At 49.7% G+C, this 19186-nt stretch overlaps 1 protein-coding gene across 5 annotated transcripts in view; it reads right to left on the minus strand.

Annotated features, from left to right (window-relative positions):
• Positions 1–19186, minus strand: part of LOC134994743 (zinc finger protein 436-like) — a 497924-nt gene that overhangs the window by 454358 nt on the left and 24380 nt on the right. For 4 of the 5 annotated variants that reach the window (XM_063951005.1, XM_063951010.1, XM_063951003.1 and 1 more), the window contains exons 2-6: positions 17824–17966; positions 17119–17304; positions 16894–17005; positions 16400–16500; positions 16212–16284 (exon numbers count right to left, since the gene is read on the minus strand). In XM_063951005.1, the coding sequence (XP_063807075.1) occupies positions 16212–16284; positions 16400–16500; positions 16894–17005; positions 17119–17304; positions 17824–17943 (592 nt within the window). In that variant the 5' untranslated portion in view covers positions 17944–17966. Of the gene's footprint in view, positions 1–3591; positions 3662–3824; positions 3926–16211; positions 16285–16399; positions 16501–16893; positions 17006–17118; positions 17305–17823; positions 17967–19186 lie in introns of all 5 variants that reach the window. The other variant, XM_063951015.1, reaches the window with a different exon arrangement.

Below are 19186 nucleotides of genomic sequence, written 5' to 3' on the forward strand. Positions count from 1 at the left end.
TTAAATAGGAAGAAATGGTAAACTATAGGTATACCGGTAGGTGGTGAAGGGTTAATAGTTACTCTATAACCCTAGATGGTGAATATATCAATGGTGGTTATAGGGAGAAGCCATGATTGCTGGAATAATAATGTAAAAGTGGAGTGTGTTGGACGAAGTACTGAATTGTCTTAATTCCTGATTCAAAATGAAGTGATAAGGCGAGGTATCAAAGGAATACACTATAGTTTATGTAATCGTTCAGGCCTGTAGGTTTGAGGCCACCTAAACGAAATGTCCATTCACTTTCCTTTTTTAATAACTTTCTAGTCAAGTCTCCTCCTCTAATGCCTAAGTGGACCTTGTCTAGACCGAACACCTTAATTTCTTTTGGTGAATCATGATGTTTAACATGAAAGTGTCCTGCCAGAGAAGTAAGTTTCCTGGCTCGAGATAGATCCAATGTAGCATTGCGGATTGTTCCTGCTTGTTCCACCGTCCTTTGCTTAAGCTTCCCTGTGGTAATCCCCACATATATTACATTGCAACTGCAAGTTATGCAGTATACCACCTCTTCGGTGTTACAACTGAAGAAGTGTTTAATGGGGATGTCCTGTCTTAATGTCTTAATGTCGATGTCTATCTTGGACTACGACTGTATTGTGGATCTGGGTACAGGCCTTACAGTGACCACAGGGAAAGGATCCAATTGTTCCTTTAGCGGGTCTAGGTCGTTCCTTCGTAAAATGACTCCGAGCTACCAGATCTTTAATATTTTTGGACCTACGCCAACTCATTTGGATTTTGGTATCTAGAAGAGGGGAGAGATCCGCATCCAGATGTAGAATAGGAAGATGTTTCTGTATGGCATCTCGCAGGGATCTCCATTCTGGACAAAATGAACCTACAAACCTAATTTTGGTGTCATCTCTGTCATTGTCAGTTTTTTTCTGAAAAATTAAGGTTTCTCAGTTAATTTGGGACACCTGCTGTTGTGCTCTCTTCAATGAGCGTTTGCTATACCCTCGTTCTATTAGTCGATTCGTAAGTTCCATACTTTTTTGTTTAAAGATGGTGTCCTCCATGCAATTGCGTCGTAGTCTTAGGAACTCACCCTTCTGAATATTCTCAACAGTAGGAGGGAAATGTTAACTAGTTTGTAATACGAGACTGTTGGTTGCTGTTTCTTTACGAAACAGTTCTGTGGCCAACTTCCCTCCTCCAGATTTGTAGATGTTAAGATCGTGTAAAGACACTTTAACCCTACTGATGAAATGGGTCAGTTTGAGATTCAGGCTATTGCTATTCAGTATCTGAATAAAGCCCAATAGGTGACTCTCTTCTCCATTCCAGATGATGAAGATGTCATCTATGTAGGGTAGCCAGCTCATTATGTGTTGTTTGTATGTGTCATTCTCTTCATTGAAGACATACAGCTGTTCCCACCACCCTAAGAACAAACTGGCATAAGTGGGGGCACATGCGGCCCCCATTGCAGTGCCTCTCGTTTGCAAGGAGAATAGATCCCCAAAAGTGAAGTAATTACTATGTAAGACAAAACTTAGGATTTCACATAGGAAGTTGTTGATATCATCCTTGTCGCCCATCTCCAAGAAGAATTTTATAGCCTCTAGACCTTTTAAGATGATCAATACTCATGTGGCCAAAAGGAATGGCTCTTCACACTCAATATCATGGATCTTTCGAAGAAGGTCAGAAGTGTCTCTCAAATAGGAGGGAAGAGTGAAAACATGATCCCTGAGATGAAGGTCCAAGAACCTGCTCGGTTGCTCTAATAATCCTCCATTTCCCGAGACAATGGGTCTATAAGCATGCAGCCACCCAAAGGATGGTTCTCTCAGCGATACTTGTGCAGTCAACCTGACCACCACCTGGTGCCAGGCATTTCTGTTTCTACTGCCCCTGTGCAGGAGCCAGGGCAGGGGCTGAAACATGGCTACAGCCCAGATCCTGTCTACTAAAGGAGCTGGCAGCCACTTACATTACAGCTGTGCATGTTCCAGTGCCAATCCCAACCTGATGGCCGCTAGAGATATGTGGAGCACTACCTGCGGAGGCGGTCCTGTGCTGCCAGCAGGAGATGACAATCATGTAATTTTCATACTCCCACCCCAGGCGCCAGCTGTGGCTGAGGAATACAAGTCCAAGTCAAGCAAAGCACAATAAAATAATATAAACATATAATAAAAGAAAGAACGGCTGCTATAATCAGTTCTGAAACAAGCAACCAACTCCGGCGGGCACTTAACAGAACTGACGTTCCCTTCCCAGTCAATGACAGGGGTATACAGGGCGAGACTGCATTTACTGTCACTGCACTCTATACCCCATGGTAATGCAGTGCCCCCAGTGATGCTAGGGAAAATAAAGTACAATAAAACCAACTGCCAACAGTAGCCATGAAGCACAATGTCCGGCTCTACCAGTATAAAAAACCTGAAGTCACAGTCTAGTTCCTAAATCAATCTAAAACGCCCTCACTGAGCTATGCGGCAAGGGAGATGTGACTGATTGTGTACATCCCTCCAGTGCGCTACTTGTGTCCTTTCTGCACCGGTGATAACAAGCAAGATACGCCACCAAAATTAGCTACACCTGAATCAGTCAGTGTGCGTGTAATATGTTACGTGTACATGTATGTAATGTCTTCTGGCTTGGATACTGGGGAATTGGCTCAGTTGTGCTTTAGGCAGCAAAGATAATAAGATTAATATTATTAATAAAGAAAATCTGGGAATGTTGGTGGTCATTGCGAGTTGTTCGCTGACTGCCGTTTTTCGTAACGGAGCGATTAGGTAGAAAATGCGCATGCGCATGGTACGCAGCGCGCATGCGCTTAGTTATTTAACACAAAACTTAGTAGATTTACACAGGCTCGAGCGACGTTTTTTCATCGCTCGAGTGATCGTAGTGTGATTGACAGGAAGTGGGTGTTTCTGGGCGGAAACTGGCCGTTTTCAGGGAGTGTGCTAAAAAAACACAGGCGTGCCAGTTAAAAAACGCAGGAGTGGCTGGAGAAACGGGGGAGTGGCTGGCCGAACGCAGGGCTTGTTTGTGCCGTCAAACCAGGAACTAAACGGACTGAGCTGATCGCAATCTGTGAGTAGGTCTGGAGCTACTCAGAAACTGCAGCAAATTATTTAATAGCAGTTCTGCTAATCTTTCGTTCGCTATTCTGCTAAGCTAAGATACACTCCCAGAGGGCGGCGGCCTAGCGTGTGCAATGCTGCTAAAAGCAGCTAGCGAGCGATCAACTCGGAATGAGGGCCGATCTCATGTATAGAGGGCACCCCTAGCAGTCAGTGCGGCTGGTTATACAGAAGGTGCCTAGTTGGGATCATCAGGTTCCTAAACCTCTGTGTGCGGCGCGGTGACATCAGAATGAAGAGACGTCTCACTGCATGGTAAAGATGGCGGCTGTGATGTACAACTGTCTCAGTATCTTGTCATGTGTTCCATGTTATAGCGCTGAGATAAGCTGCTCTTCCCTCCCATGTATGTAACGTCACATATAAGCCACATCTCCAGTAATATAAATACTTCTCCCCATACAGCAATATTATATCCCCAGAGTGTCTGTGTCTCTCTCACCTGGGCTGATCTCAGCAGGAACGGCCTCTTCCTTACACTGCCGGTGATATATCATGTGTCCCGGGTCAGCCTGTCATACAAGAACATGTGTCACATACGTGTCCCACCCACACGTTACACGGGACATCTCTATAGGACTCACACACACAGGGCGGGGACATGGGAATAACACAATATCCTGCAATGTGTGGAGCGGATGTGCGAGGAGGAGAGGTCAGAGCAGGTTCCTCTACCTGATATTCCTGTGTCACAGTCCTGTTCTCTTCCTCTATACAGCCCGGAGAGTACAGAGGGGTCTCACAGGGGTCTGCGGGAGTTCTAGAGCTGCACCCACCTGCGGGGAATGGATACAGAACATTACATTACAGTAAGTATAGTGATTCTATGTACAGTCAGTGGGGAGGTGAGGACTTCCCTACTGAGTAATGAGGAGACCACCGCCTGCCACCGAGTACAACTCAGACGTGGCATATACATCGCTCCACTGCGCCCGACAACGTCCCTTACATCCAACTCAGAATCATGCCCTATACTATATAAAAATAAGATTTTAGACCTACCGGTAAATCTTTTTCTCGTAGTCCGTAGAGGATGCTGGGGACTCCGTAAGGACCATGGGGATAGACGGGCTCCGCAAGAGACATGGGCACTTTAAGAAAGACTTTGGATCTGGGTGTGCACTGGCTCCTCCCTCTATGCCTCTCCTCCAGACCTCAGTTAGAGAAACTGTGCCCAGAGGAGACGGACAGTACGAGGAAAGGATTTTAGTTAATCCAAGGGCAAGATTCATACCAGCCACACCAATCACACCGTATAACTTGTGATAAACTATCTAGTTAACAGTATGAAAAAACAACATAGCATCGGTCCAAAACCGATGAAACTATAACATAACCCTAATGTAAGCAAAAAACTATATACAAGTCTAGCAGAAGTAGTCCGCACTTGGGATGGGCGCCCAGCATCCTCTACGGACTACGAGAAAAAGATTTACCGGTAGGTTTAAAATCTTATTTTCTCTAACGTCCTAGAGGATGCTGGGGACTCCGTAAGGACCATGGGGATTGTACCAAAGCTCCCAAACAGGCGGGAGAATGCGGATGACTCTGCAGCACCGATTGAGCAAACAGGAGGTCCTCCTCAGCCAGGGTATCAAACTTATAGAATTTTGCAAAGGTGTTTGACCCCGACCATGTAGCAGCTCGGCACAGCTGTAGTGCCGAGACCCCTCGGGCAGCCGCCTAAGAAGAGCCCACCTTCCTAGTGGAATGGGCCCTAACCGATTTAGGTAACGGCAATCCTGCCGTAGAATGAGCCTGCTGAATCGTGTTACAGATCCAGCGAGCAATAGTCTGTTTTGAAGCAGGAGCGCCAACCTTGTTGGCTGTATACAGGACAAACAGTGCTTCTGTCTTCCTGACTCTAGCCGTTCTGGCCACATCAAGGGACTCAGAATCCTCCAAGTCACGCGTAGCCACAGGCACGACAATAGGTTGATTCATATGAAAGGACGAGACCACTTTAGGTAGCAATTGAGGACGAGTCCGCAATTCCGCCCTATCCACATGAAAAACCAGATAGGGGCTTTTATGTGATAAAACCGCTAATTCTGAAACTCGCCTAGCCGAAGCTAAGGCTAACAACATGACCACCTTCCAAGTGAGATATTTTAACTCCACCGGTTTGAGTGGTTCAAACCAATGTGACTTAAGGAAACTTAACACCACGTTAAGGTCCCAAGGCGCCACCGGAGGTACAAAAGGAGGCTGAATATGCAGTACTCCCTTCACAAAAGTCTGTACTTCTGGAAGAGAGGCCAATTCCTTTTGAAAGAAAATGGATAAGGCCGAAATCTGAACCTTAATAGATCCTAATTTTAGGCCCAAATTTACTCCAGTTTGTAGGAAGTGAAGGAAGCGGCCCAGATGGAATTCTTCCGCAGGAGCATTCCTGGCCTCACACCAAGAAACATATTTTCGCCATATTCGGTGATAATGTTTCGATGTCACGTTCTTCCTAGCCTTTATTAGCGTAGGAATGACCTCATCCGGAATACCTTTTTCCGCTAGGATCCGGCTGTGACAGGACGATACCGTACGGAAGCACTCGCAGCTTCCGCGTCCCGTTGACTGCACACAGAATGGAAGGTCAAGCCGCACGAGGCCTGACCACATAGGGGATTCCCGCTTACCGTCAGTAACCGCCTGTTACTGACTCCACCCACTGCGCTGTGGGCGGGTTCTCGCTGCCACCACCAAACTCCTAACCTGCCGTGGCGTTTGGAACCACGGTTCTGCTCGGTATGTGCCGACGCACTGCTTTACCACACCTGTGTGGTGTCGACGAATCCCCACTAGCCACTTGCTAGGCCTCTACCGGTAGCTGGCGGAAGGCGGAGCTTGGAGACGTCAGGTGCTTCCCTGGACAGCCGGAGGACGGGGCTAGGTTTGGCCTAACCCTGTTGGTCACAAGATGAAGCAGTCTTCTTGAGGCAAAGGTGTTTATTGCTCAAATAACCTTTAAAAAGGCTCCTCCCTATTGCTAGGGGCAACAGCATACAATTAAGATGTTTCAGCAGAAGAAGATGTTACAATACACTCTGGAGGCACGCAGGTCTCCTTTTTATGTCAGTTTTCCACACAGTATCACAGGGGGGTAAGCCCTCCCTGTCTTCTCCAACCAATCAGGTTATTTTACAAAATACCAATAAATCACATTTTACAAGGATATAAGTGCAATAAAACAATATCCTCCTTCCTCTGACACAGGCGTTTGGTATCAGATTAACATTCACTATTGATAAATTTATCACATAGCTTAAAAACACAATGTTTCTGTCTCATTCACATCTCCAGGCAAACCCAGTGTCTGAGACCACAACAGGAAGGCTACAATACAAACAGTCTTCCTTCCTGCATAGGTCGCTCGCATGTCAATTAAATCAGGTACATGAAACAAGTTCCAAGCCCATAAACCCAGTGATTAGCATCTCTCTCTAAAGAACTTACACATCAAAAGGTATTGTCCTTCACACCTCTCTGATAGGAAGTGGCATGCTAAGGGCCCTGTCCCATTCCCAAAGGATAAGACATGATTATTCAGACATCTATAATAGTAAGTGCATTTTCCTCTTTAAATATACAGATGACCACATCTTGAATATAAAATACAGTTAAACATGCATTCCTGCAATTGTGCATAGAGCACTACATATGACATGTTAAAACACATCATTAAACAAACTTTTAAACAGTCCGTACCCAGCGCCGTAAGTACGTTTAACAGTGACGCCCAGCGCCCATTGTCCCTTAATATGGCGCCAGGCACAAGGGTTAACACCTTCAGTGCCGCAGCCGCCATTACACGTGTGGTTGGTTGGTCTCTCCGGCCACACTCCTCCCCCCCCATTCAAGCGGGTCAACCAGGGACCCATGTCCCAACGATTTGGGTCCTGGTCCCGCAGTCCGTTGGGGTGAAGGGGACGCTACCTGGGATGTGTAGGCTCTGGCCTAGACAGTTCATCCATAGTGCAGTGGGCCTCTCTTCGTGGGTGCACAATCTTCAAATAGTCCACCTGAAGTCCAAGTTCAAGGCTCCACCACAAAAGTCTGTCCAATTCCCCCAAGGTAGGTTGCAGCCACCTAACAGGTAGGTGGTAAGTCACCACGGTGGGGGGCCGGTTACAAACAAGTGCCACCCACGGTGTCCCAATTGTGGCATACCCCACCTCCCACAATAGCAGTTTCCTGCTCAAACAGGCCACAGGGTGCTCCTGCCCATATGGCTCTTTCTGGCTCGGTACAGCTCCCAGTCCGTGCAGTGGCGCAATAGTTCGTAACACACAGTCCTGGTCAAGAATGTGCGCCATCAGCACTGGAGCGGGTACCCGAGCCTTCTTCAATGACTGGAATGCCAACTCGCAAGCGGGTGCAAAGTCCACTGACTTGGGAATGCCCTTCCTAGCCACCTCTGTCAAGGGGTTCACTACAGGACTAAAGTCAATGACAACATGTCCGTAGGGCCTTACAGGTTCTAAGGTCAGTACCGGTCTGGGTGATGTGGGTCGGGGACAGCCTCTGGTTGCCTCCACCCCCTCTGGGTTGGGCCTACCCCTGTCTCCTCCCACATGGTGCCCCAGGCACTGCACCTCCGTCATACCTATCTGGCAACTGTCTGCCCTTACTGTCAGACCTGCCCTCCAATCCTCCTCTGTCGACCTATGACTCGGGAAACCTACCCTGTCACCTAGGCCTACTCCTTCCTCCTCGTCCGCTACCTGTGCCACAGTGATGGCGGCCAGACCACCAGCCTCTGGATCCTGTGTGGCATCCACTACAGGGAGGCTGCGTGTCTTCCCCGATCTACTGTGCACAGGCAGGGGACCTGCTATGTCCACAGCAACTTGCTGCAAGGGTTCTCCTATGGGCAGAGGCCCAGAGACAACACAACCGCTGGAGTGCCCCGGCTGCCAACGCATGGCACCAGCCTTACATTTGGTCTGGGCGTCATCCGACATTCCAGACCAGGGTAAGCTCTGTGTCAGGCACTTCAGGGTACGGTCTGTCTCCGGGCTGCTGTCCAAAGGGGTTTCGCTGGCAACCGACATCGGGTGCGCAGGAACGTTCCCTGAGGGGACCAGTTGGACACATTCCCTATCTGGTCTATCCCCTCCCACTTTCCTGGCTACCCTGTACCTTAACCCTTCCCGCCAGGTCAAACTTCCTGCCCCAACCCTGTCAAGGCCGCTGCCAGAGTGGCGCCTCATGCCTTTCGGGGATGGGTCAGAGAGTTGAGCCTCCCTAAACTCCTGCCTGTGGCCCTCAATCTCTCCTAAATTGGGACACTCTACAGGGGGATCTAGGTGGGGACTACTAGGGTCAGTCTGGTAGGGGTCAGTCATGGAAAAATCAGTGTGGTTTCTCATACTCACCGCCGGAGTTGGCAAACCACTTGGGTCAGGAGCATCATTGGGCACCCCCACAGGATCACACGAGCTGGAACCGACATCCTCTGCGTTGCTAGGGGACGTAGGCATACCAGAGGCAAAAGGCATGCGGGGTCGATGTACTGATCTAGCCGCTGTAATCTTTTCCTCAGGGCTGGTTGATGCTGTGGTTGGCTGTGCTGACAGTTGTCTAGCAGCTGTAGTCTTTTCCTCTGGGCTGGGCTGTGCTGGAGTAGCTGATGTCAACGGTGGTTTTGGAACTTGACTCCGGGGAATGGCGCCAACAAACATAGTGACGATCCCACCACCCAGATCATTTCCTAGGACCACATCAGTTGGGAGACCATCCATGACGGCAACTTCTCGCAACTCTGGTCCAGCTCCCCAGTCCAGGTAGACTCTTGCCATGGGAACCGCTTTTTCTGTTCCTTCTGCCAGGGTGATCGTGGCAGTGCGACCCTGCAATACTGCAGCAGGATCTATAAGGTGGGGGCTCACCACAGTGATTGAGGCCCCAGAGTCTCTTAGGCCTTCTCCCTGCAGGGGTCCCACGTGGACTGGCTGCAGGTGCCTCCACAGGTTGTGTAGGGGCTGTTTGGCCATGCAGGTGACTCTCTCCGCAGAGTGCACCTGTCTCTCGCCACACTCCATCGGACTGACTGGAGGGGGAACAGTCTCTGTAGGCTCATCTCCTCTCGTCAAACAAGCGATCCGGGCTCCAGCACTCGGATTTGGGGCACGAGTCTGGGGTGCTTGGGATGCAGGACAGTTCATCCTCAGATGTCCGATTTTCCCACAGCCGTAGCACTTCTTCTCCAGTCGTGGCACCGATGATCTCTGATCAGTTGCAGGGACGCTGCGGTGCGGTTGCTGGCCAAGAGCACCCGGGTTGGCAGATGCTTGTCTTTGGGGTTGATGAGCTGAAGAGGGTGGTCCCCTTGGTGGTACAGTCTGTTGGAGCTGGCTGCTGGCGGGGCGCTTCTGCCCCCGTGGCCGAACTGCCACATATTTGTCGGCTAATTGGGCAGCCATTTTTAAGCTGGGTGGCTCCCGATCTAGCACCCACTCCTTCACTTCTTGGGCGCACCTGCGGTAGAACTGCTCCCTGCAGATCAGGTCGATCAGTGCGTCCCACGTAGTGGCTTCCGAATCCTTCACCCACTTCACCACGTACTGCCTCAGCTGGGTGGCGAACTGCTCATGGGTGCTGCTAGGATTCTTGGGCAAGTCTCTGAATTTCTTCCTGTAAGACTCAGGAGTGATGAAGAATCGCTGGAGGAGGGCCTTCTTGACTTCGTCGTAGTTCCCACAGTCCTCCGTCGCCACTCCTCGATAGGCCTCCAAGGCCTCTCCATGCAGAGTGGGCACAAGGTGTCTCACCCACTCCGACTTGGGTAGATCATGTAGTTTACAAGTCCTCTCAAAGACTTGCAAATGTCCATCAATGTCCCCATCACTGTCTGCAAACTTGGCAAACTGAACTCGTCCTGATCTGTGTACAACAGCTGACAACGGCTCCCGGGGTACCACGGCCTGTGGTGCCCGCTCATCACGCCACATCTGGATGATGATCAAGCGTTCTTGCTCTGTTGCCCTTTCCCCCAATTCCGCTAGCCGATCTGCTAGGGTATCCGGGCCGCCCCCCCTGGGACGTTGGGATCCTGGCCCTGCTAGGGATTGTTGGGAGACATGGCTGTTGTGAGAGAGGGAGGGGCTTGTGGTTCTCACCGGTTCCTCATGAAGGTCCACTGCTGGGCCGTCCTCTGCGTTGCTGACGCCGTCAGTGCTTTCCACCTCCGCCCGATGAGACTCCTCCACGCTTCTGAGCGCCGCCTGCATGACGCTCCTGGACGCGTTGAAAGGGATTTCCACACCCTTCCCCTGGCATACGATCTCCAGATCCTCCTTGGACATTCCGCTGAATTCCGCCATCTTGTGCGTTCTCCTGCGCTGCAGTTACTCCTCTCCTGAGTAACTCGGCTTCTCCAATCAGGTGATGAAAAGCCGCCTGGGATTATCCCACCACTATGCCACCAATTTCTGTGACAGGACGATACCGTACGGAAGCACTCGCAGCTTCCGCGTCCCGTTGACTGCACACAGAATGGAAGGTCAAGCCGCACGAGGCCTGACCACATAGGGGATTCCCGCTTACCGTCAGTAACCGCCTGTTACTGACTCCACCCACTGCGCTGTGGGCGGGTTCTCGCTGCCACCACCAAACTCCTAACCTGCCGTGGCGTTTGGAACCACGGTTCTGCTCGGTATGTGCCGACGCACTGCTTTACCACACCTGTGTGGTGTCGACGAATCCCCACTAGCCACTTGCTAGGCCTCTACCGGTAGCTGGCGGAAGGCGGAGCTTGGAGACGTCAGGTGCTTCCCTGGACAGCCGGAGGACGGGGCTAGGTTTGGCCTAACCCTGTTGGTCACAAGATGAAGCAGTCTTCTTGAGGCAAAGGTGTTTATTGCTCAAATAACCTTTAAAAAGGCTCCTCCCTATTGCTAGGGGCAACAGCATACAATTAAGATGTTTCAGCAGAAGAAGATGTTACAATACACTCTGGAGGCACGCAGGTCTCCTTTTTATGTCAGTTTTCCACACAGTATCACAGGGGGGTAAGCCCTCCCTGTCTTCTCCAACCAATCAGGTTATTTTACAAAATACCAATAAATCACATTTTACAAGGATATAAGTGCAATAAAACAATATCCTCCTTCCTCTGACACAGGCGTTTGGTATCAGATTAACATTCACTATTGATAAATTTATCACATAGCTTAAAAACACAATGTTTCTGTCTCATTCACATCTCCAGGCAAACCCAGTGTCTGAGACCACAACAGGAAGGCTACAATACAAACAGTCTTCCTTCCTGCATAGGTCGCTCGCATGTCAATTAAATCAGGTACATGAAACAAGTTCCAAGCCCATAAACCCAGTGATTAGCATCTCTCTCTAAAGAACTTACACATCAAAAGGTATTGTCCTTCACACCTCTCTGATAGGAAGTGGCATGCTAAGGGCCCTGTCCCATTCCCAAAGGATAAGACATGATTATTCAGACATCTATAATAGTAAGTGCATTTTCCTCTTTAAATATACAGATGACCACATCTTGAATATAAAATACAGTTAAACATGCATTCCTGCAATTGTGCATAGAGCACTACATATGACATGTTAAAACACATCATTAAACAAACTTTTAAACAGTCCGTACCCAGCGCCGTAAGTACGTTTAACAGTGACGCCCAGCGCCCATTGTCCCTTAATATGGCGCCAGGCACAAGGGTTAACACCTTCAGTGCCGCAGCCGCCATTACACGTGTGGTTGGTTGGTCTCTCCGGCCACACCGGCGTTCAACCGCCATGCCGTCAAACGCAGCCGCGGTAAGTCTTGGAACAGACAGGGCCCCTGTTGCAGCAGGTCCTGTCTTAGAGGAAGAGGCCACGGATCTTCTGTGAGCATCACCTGCAAATCCGGATACCAGGTCCTTCGTGGCCAATCTGGAACAATGAGGATTGTTCTCACTCCACTTTGTCTTATTATTCTCAACACCTTGGGTATGAGAGGAAGAGAAGGAAATACATGGACCGACCGGAACACCCACGGAGTCACCAGGGCGTCCACAGCTACCGCCTGAGGATCTCTTGACCTGGCGCAATACCTTTTTAGCTTTTTGTTGAGACGGGACGCCATCATGTCTATTTGGGGCAGTCCCCACCGACTTGCAATCTGCGCGAAGACTTCCTGATGAAGTCCCCACTCTCCCGGATGCAGATCGTGTCTGCTGAGGAAGTCTGCTTCCCAGTTGTCCACTCCCGGAATGAACACTGCTGACAGTGCGCTTACATGATTCTCCGCCCAGTGAAGAATCCTGGCGGCTTCCGCCATTGCCACTCTGCTCCTTGTGCCGCCTTGGCGGTTTACATGAGCTACTGCGGTGACATTGTCTGACTGGATCAGAACAGGTTTGTCGCGAAGTAATGCCTTCGCTTGACGTAGGGCGTTGTATATGGCCCTCAACTCCAGGACGTTGATGTGGAGACAAGTCTCTAGACTTGACCAAAGACCTTGGAAATTTCTTCCCTGTGTGACTGCTCCCCAACCTCGGAGGCTTGCGTCCGTGGTCACCAGGATCCAGTCCTGAATGCCGAACCTGCGGCCCTCTAGGAGGTGAGCACTCTGCAGCCACCACAGGAGAGATACCCTGGCTCTGGGGGACAGGGTGATCCGCTGATGAATTTGTAGATGTGACCCGGACCACTTGTCCAGTAGGTCCCATTGGAAGGTCCTCGCATGGAACCTGCCGAAGGGAATGGCTTCGTATGATGTCACCATCTTCTCCAGGACTCGAGTGCAGTGATGCACTGACACCTGTTTTGGCTTCAATAGGTTCCTGACCAGAGTCATGAGTTCCTGAGCTTTTTCCGTCGGAAGAAAAACCCTTTTCTGGTCTGTGTCCAGAATCATGCCCAAGAATCGTAGGAACCAGCTGCGACTTCGGGATATTGAGAATCCAGCCGTGTTGCTGTAACACCTTCAATGAAAGTGACACGCTGTTCAGTAATTTCTCTCGAGATCTCGCTTTTATGAGATCGTCCAAGTATGGGATAATTGTGACACCTTGCTTGCGCAGGAGCACCATCATTTCCGCCATTACCTTGGTGAAAATCCTCGTGGCCGTGGAAAGCCCAAACGGCAACGTCTGAAATTGGTAATGACAATCCTGTACCGCAAATCTCAGGTACGCCTGATGAGGGGGATATATTGGAACATGAAGGTACGCATCCTTTATGTCTAGGGATACCATAAAATCTCCCCCTTCCAGGCTGGCGATGACCGCTCTGAGTGATTCCATCTTGAACTTGAACCTTTTCAAGTATAGGTTCAGGGATTTTAAATTTAAAATGGGTCTGACCGAACCGTCCGGTTTCGGGACCACAAACAGGGTTGAGTAATATCCCCTCCCTTGTTGCAGTAGGGGAACCTTGATCACCACCTGTTGAAGATACAATTTTTGAATCGCATTTAACACTAACTCCCTCTCTGAGGGAGAAGTCGTCAGGGCCGATTTGAAAAACAGTCGAGGAGGCACCTCTTCGAATTCCAGCTTGTATCCCTGAGAAGCAATTTTTATTGCCCAGGGATCCACCTGTGAGTGAACCCAGATGTGGCTGAAAAGTCGAAGACGTGCCCCCACTGGAGCGGACTCCCTCAGGGGAGCCCCAGCGTCATGCGGTGGATTTTGCAGAGGCCGGGGAGGACTTCTGTTCCTGGGAACTAGCTGTGTTGTGCAGCTTTTTTCCTCTGCCCTTACCTCTGGCAAGAAAGGACGATCCACGTCCTCTTTTGCTTTTATTTGAACGAAAGGACTGCATTTGATAATGAGGCGCTTTCTTAGGCTGTGAGGGAACATAAAGCAAAAAATTCGATTTACCTGTCGTAGCTGTGGAGACGAGGTCTGAGAGGCCTTCTCCAAATAATTCCTCACCTTTGTAAGGTAAAAACTCCATATGCCTCTTCGAGTCGGCATCACCCGTCCACTGTCGGGTCCATAAGACTCGCCTAGCAGAAACAGACATAGCGTTTATTCTGGAACTTAGTAAACAAATGTCTCTTTGAGCATCCCTCATATATAACACAGCATCTTTTATATGCCCTAGGGTCATTAACATGGTATCCTTATCTAGGGTCTCAATTTCCGCTGATAAGGAATCTGTCCATGCTGCTACAGCACTACAAACCCAGGCCGACGCAATTGCCGGTCTGAGTATTGTACCAGAATGTGTGTAAATGGACTTCATGGTAACCTCCTGCTTGCGGTCAGCAGGATCCTTGAGGGTAGCCGAATCTTGGGATAGCGGCGCTATCTTTTTTGATAAGCGTGTCAATGCTTTGTCTACCCTAGGAGAGGATTCCCACCGTATTCTGTCCTTTTGCGGGAAAGGATACGCCATAAGAATCCTTTTGGAAACCTGCAGTCTTTTGTCTGGGGTTTCCCAAGCTTTTTCGCATAATTCGTTCAGCTCATGTGAGGATGGAAAGGTGACCTCAGGCTTTTTTCCTTTATACATGTGTACCCTCGTGTCAGGGACAGGGGGTTTCTCTGTGATATGCAAAACCTCTTTTATTGCAATAATCATATATCGAATACATTTAGCCACTCTTGGCTGTAATTTTGCATCATCGTAGTCGACACTGGAGTCTGAATCCGTGTCGGTATCTGTGTCAACTATTTGGGGTAGTGTGCGCTTCTGAGACCCCGAAGGTCCCGGCGACATTGGGACAGACATGGTTTGACTTCCTGACTGTTCCCTAACTTCAGCTTTGTCTAATCTTTTGTGCAATAAATTTACATTAGCACTTAAGACATTCCACATATCCATCCAGTCAGGTGTTGGCGCTGCCGACGGAGACCTTACATTCATACACTCCCCCTCCTCCTTAGGTGAGCCTTCAACCTCATACATGTCGACACACGCGTACAGAGACACACCCCACACACACAGGGAAGCTCTTTTCTGAAAACAGGTTCCCCACCAGGCCCTTTGGAGAGACAGAGAGAGTATGCCAGCACACACCTCAGCGCTATAAGACCCAGGAGAAACACAGAATGTTTACCCAGTAGCGCTGTTATGAACGTATATGCGCCAATTATGTGCCCCCCCCTCTTGAAAAATCCACTGTCACCGTCGGTACGCAGGGGAGAGTCCGGGGAGCTTCCTCTCAGCGCTGTGCTGTGGAGAAAAATGGCGCTGGTGAGTGCTGAGGGAGAAGCTCCGCCCCCTCGGCGGCGGGCTTCTGTCCCGCTCAATATACTTAAAAACATGGCGGGGGCTCTTTATATACATGTACAGTGCCCAGCTGTACATGTATATATGTACTTTTGCCATAAGAGAGGTTTATATTGCTGCCCAGGGCGCCCCCCCCTGCGCCCTGCACCCTTACAGTGACCGATGTGTGTGAGGTGAATGGGAGCAATGGCGCACAGCTTCACCGCTGTGCGTTACCTCTATGAAGATCAAGATGTCTTCTGCCGCCTCTGAAGTCTTCTTTTCTTCTCATACTCACCCGGCTTTTATCTTCCGGCTCTGCGAGGAGGACGGCGGCGCGGCTCTGGGACGGACGGCGAGGGTGAGACCTGCGTAACAATCCCTCTGGAGCTAATGGTGTCCAGTAGCCTAAGAAACAGAGCCTTGAAACTCAGAGAAGTAGGGCTGTTTCTCTCTCCTCAGTCCCTCGATGCAGGGAGTCTGTTGCCAGCAGGCTCCCTGAAAATAAAAAACCTAACTAAAATACTTTCTTGACAGGAAACTCAGGAGAGCTCCCTGAAAGCACCCAGTCTCCACTGGGCACAGTATCAAACTGAGGTCTGGAGGAGGGGCATAGAGGGAGGAGCCAGTGCACACCCAGATCCAAAGTCTTTCTTAAAGTGCCCATGTCTCCTGCGGAGCCAGTCTATCCCCATGGTCCTTACGGAGTCCCCAGCATCCTCTAGGACGTTAGAGAAATAGTGATTGCATTATATAATAATCACTGTACAGCAAATTATTACCTGCTCTGACGCTGCTACAATCTGACCGCTGTAATATTTAAACAATTAGCTATTTATATAGTATACAAATTAACTGTATCTGTTATGTAACCCAATCCCGCTGCTGTCTCACCTGAGCTGGTGGGATCAGGGATGGGCTCCTCTTCCTTACACTGCGGGTGATACACCCCGTGTCCCGGCTCAGCCTGTCATACAAGGACAGAAATATTATTACACCGAGCGTCTATACCAGGAGGATACACAGGATAAGGATATGAGAGTAACATAATGCAGAAGAGATAATGCAGCCAGTCCCGCTACCTGATAATCCTCTATGAGAATCCGGTTCTCTTCCTTTATATAATCCCCAGAGTACAGAGGGGTCTCACATCGTCCTGGGGGGCTTCTAGAGCTACACTCACCTGCGGGGAGAACAGACAATGACAGCCATATAGCAATGCTTAGTAATAACAGCAGAACATATCACTGCACAGGGTCACCGGTCACTAGGGCTCGGGTGTAAATCACAGCCCTGCACCGTTACGTGTATCTGGGTGGGGTGTCACCCCCCGAGGGTCATCATGACCAGTGACACTGGGGGAAGAATTTATCATCCAACCTTCCACCAGCCCCCAGCATCCGATAGATCGTGATCAGATGTCAGCTGGAATTGGCAGTCGCTTTGGACCCACATGCAGAGGGAATGGAGGCCAATTAGGTCCTAACTGCAGTGATCAGTAACAGCCAAACAGCCGGGAGAGGGGCGGAGAGAAGTGACATGATAGAATCACACACCCTGAGAGACGTCCTCTTACCCACTGAGTCACGCAGCTGCGGAGGGTCCATTACAACGTCATTGTGTCCGCCTGAATAGTCCCACTCTGTCACAGAGAACGAGACCTCCACATCCTTACACTTCCCAGGCACCTGCAGCATAGGAGAGCTGGTCACATGACTTACCCCCACACCTAGGAGTACCGTGTAATACATTCCACTGCAGGGCACAAATATACAGCTATATGTACAATGAGAGCGCTCACCTTTCCTGTCTCTCTGTGATATACCTCAGTAGGTGCCCGCCTATTCCTGTCACGGCTCCTCTCCTCTGTTGGTGCATGAGGCGGAGCCTCCGTGTTTGGGCTCTGGGGGCCGCTGCTTCTATCTGACACAGGGGGGCCGCTGATGTCTGTCACCTGGTCACCTGACTTTCTCACAACAATGAAATCCTATGAGAGCACCAATATGTAAGATGCCGCCCTATGTATATAATACAGTAACATCCTCATATACAGCAAGCTAATCCCAGCTGTATATAGGCGGATAGCAGCCCTGCACCATCTCTGTGTAACACAGGCTGTGCTGTATATATGGCTGTAACCATAAGAGGCAGAAGACACACACAGAGGGATCTGCCTGCTCCTACCCACAATTCCTGGGGGCCACTGCTGTATCTCTGTGGGAAAATGTCACTTTATAGCATAAACCCCTGAAGACTTGTTGATCAACTGCTTTGACAAACCGAAAAATAGTAAATCACACCCCTTGGTGCCTCATGCCTCCAATTCATAGTGAATTGATGGGTTACAGGTCACGAAGTACTTGTTCAATAAACAAAATGGCTGCCTGCATGGTATACTGACAAGAAGTGCACTATAATGGAAAGAATGCCAGCTGCTACTACCCCGGGCACTGTCCCCTGTAGTTCCGCTAGTACATAGAACAGTGAGGTATCTAGCGCCTCCTACCTCTCTAGTCAGCAGACAGATAATCTCCATGGTGAGACTCAGCAGCTTGTCTATGATCAGGTCTTTGTTTCTGTCACTCAGTAGCGAGTGCCGGATATGTTCCAGGACCTGGACCTCCATGGCTGGTCTTCAGGTGACGTCTCCTAAGGGAAGGGAATAAAATGTTCTGTCAGCTCCATACTGTATATTTAAAGTGTTGCTAGAAGGTTTGATTCTGAGTTGGAAGGAAAGAAAACGAGCCAGTAACGTTGCATCATGGCAGATGTAAAAATAAGATTTTACTTACCGGTAAATCTATTTCTCGTAGTCTGTAGAGGATGCTGGGACTCCGTAAGGACCATGGGGAATAGACGGGCTCCGCAGGAGATAGGGCACTTTAAGAAAGCTTTGGACTGTGGGTGTGCACTGGCTCCTCCCTCTATTCCCCTCCTCCAGACCTCAGTTAGGGAAACTGTGCCCAGAGGAGATGGACAGTACGAGGAAGGATTTTTGTAAATCTAGGGGCGAGATCCATACCAGCCACACCAATCACACCGTATAACTTGTGATAAACTTACCCAGTTAACAGTATGAACAACAACATAGCCATGGTTCCACCGAAAAACTATAACATAACCCTTATGTAAGCAATAACTATATACAAGTCTTTCAGAAGAAGTCCGCACATGGGACGGGCGCCCAGCATCCTCTACGGACTACGAGAAATAGATTTACCGGTAAGTAAAATCTTATTTTCTCTAACGTCCTTGAGGATGCTGGGACTCCGTAAGGACCATGGGGATTATACCAAAGCTCCCAAACGGGCGGGAGAGAGCGGATGACTCTGCAGCACCGATTGAGCAAACAGGAGGTCCTCCTCAGCCAGGGTATCAAACTTATAGAACTTTGCAAAGGTGTTTGTCCCCGACCAAGTAGCTGCTCGGCACAACTGTAATGCCGAGACCCCTCGGGCAGCCGCCCAAGAAGAGCCCACTTTCCTAGTGGAGTGGGCCTTAACCGATTTCGGTAACGGCAATCCTGCCGTAGAATGCGCCTGCTGAATCGTGTTACAGATCCAGCGAGCAATAGTCTGCTTTGAAGCAGGAGCGCCAACCTTGTTGGACGCATACAGAACGAACAAAGCTTCAGTCTTCCTGATTCTAGCCGTTCTGGACACAGAAAAGCCCTGACTACATCCAGGGACTCGGAATCCTCCAAGTCCCGTGTAGCCACAGGCACGACAATAGGTTGGTTCACATGAAAAGATGAGACCACTTTTGGCAGAAAGTGAGGGCGAGTCCTCAACTCCGCCCTATCCACGTGAGAAACCAAGTATGGGCTTTTATGTGATAAAGCCGCCAATTCGGAAACACGTCTTGCCGAA

This window comes from Pseudophryne corroboree, chromosome 2 (genome assembly GCF_028390025.1).
Source record: "Pseudophryne corroboree isolate aPseCor3 chromosome 2, aPseCor3.hap2, whole genome shotgun sequence".
NCBI lineage: Eukaryota > Metazoa > Chordata > Amphibia > Anura > Myobatrachidae > Pseudophryne > Pseudophryne corroboree.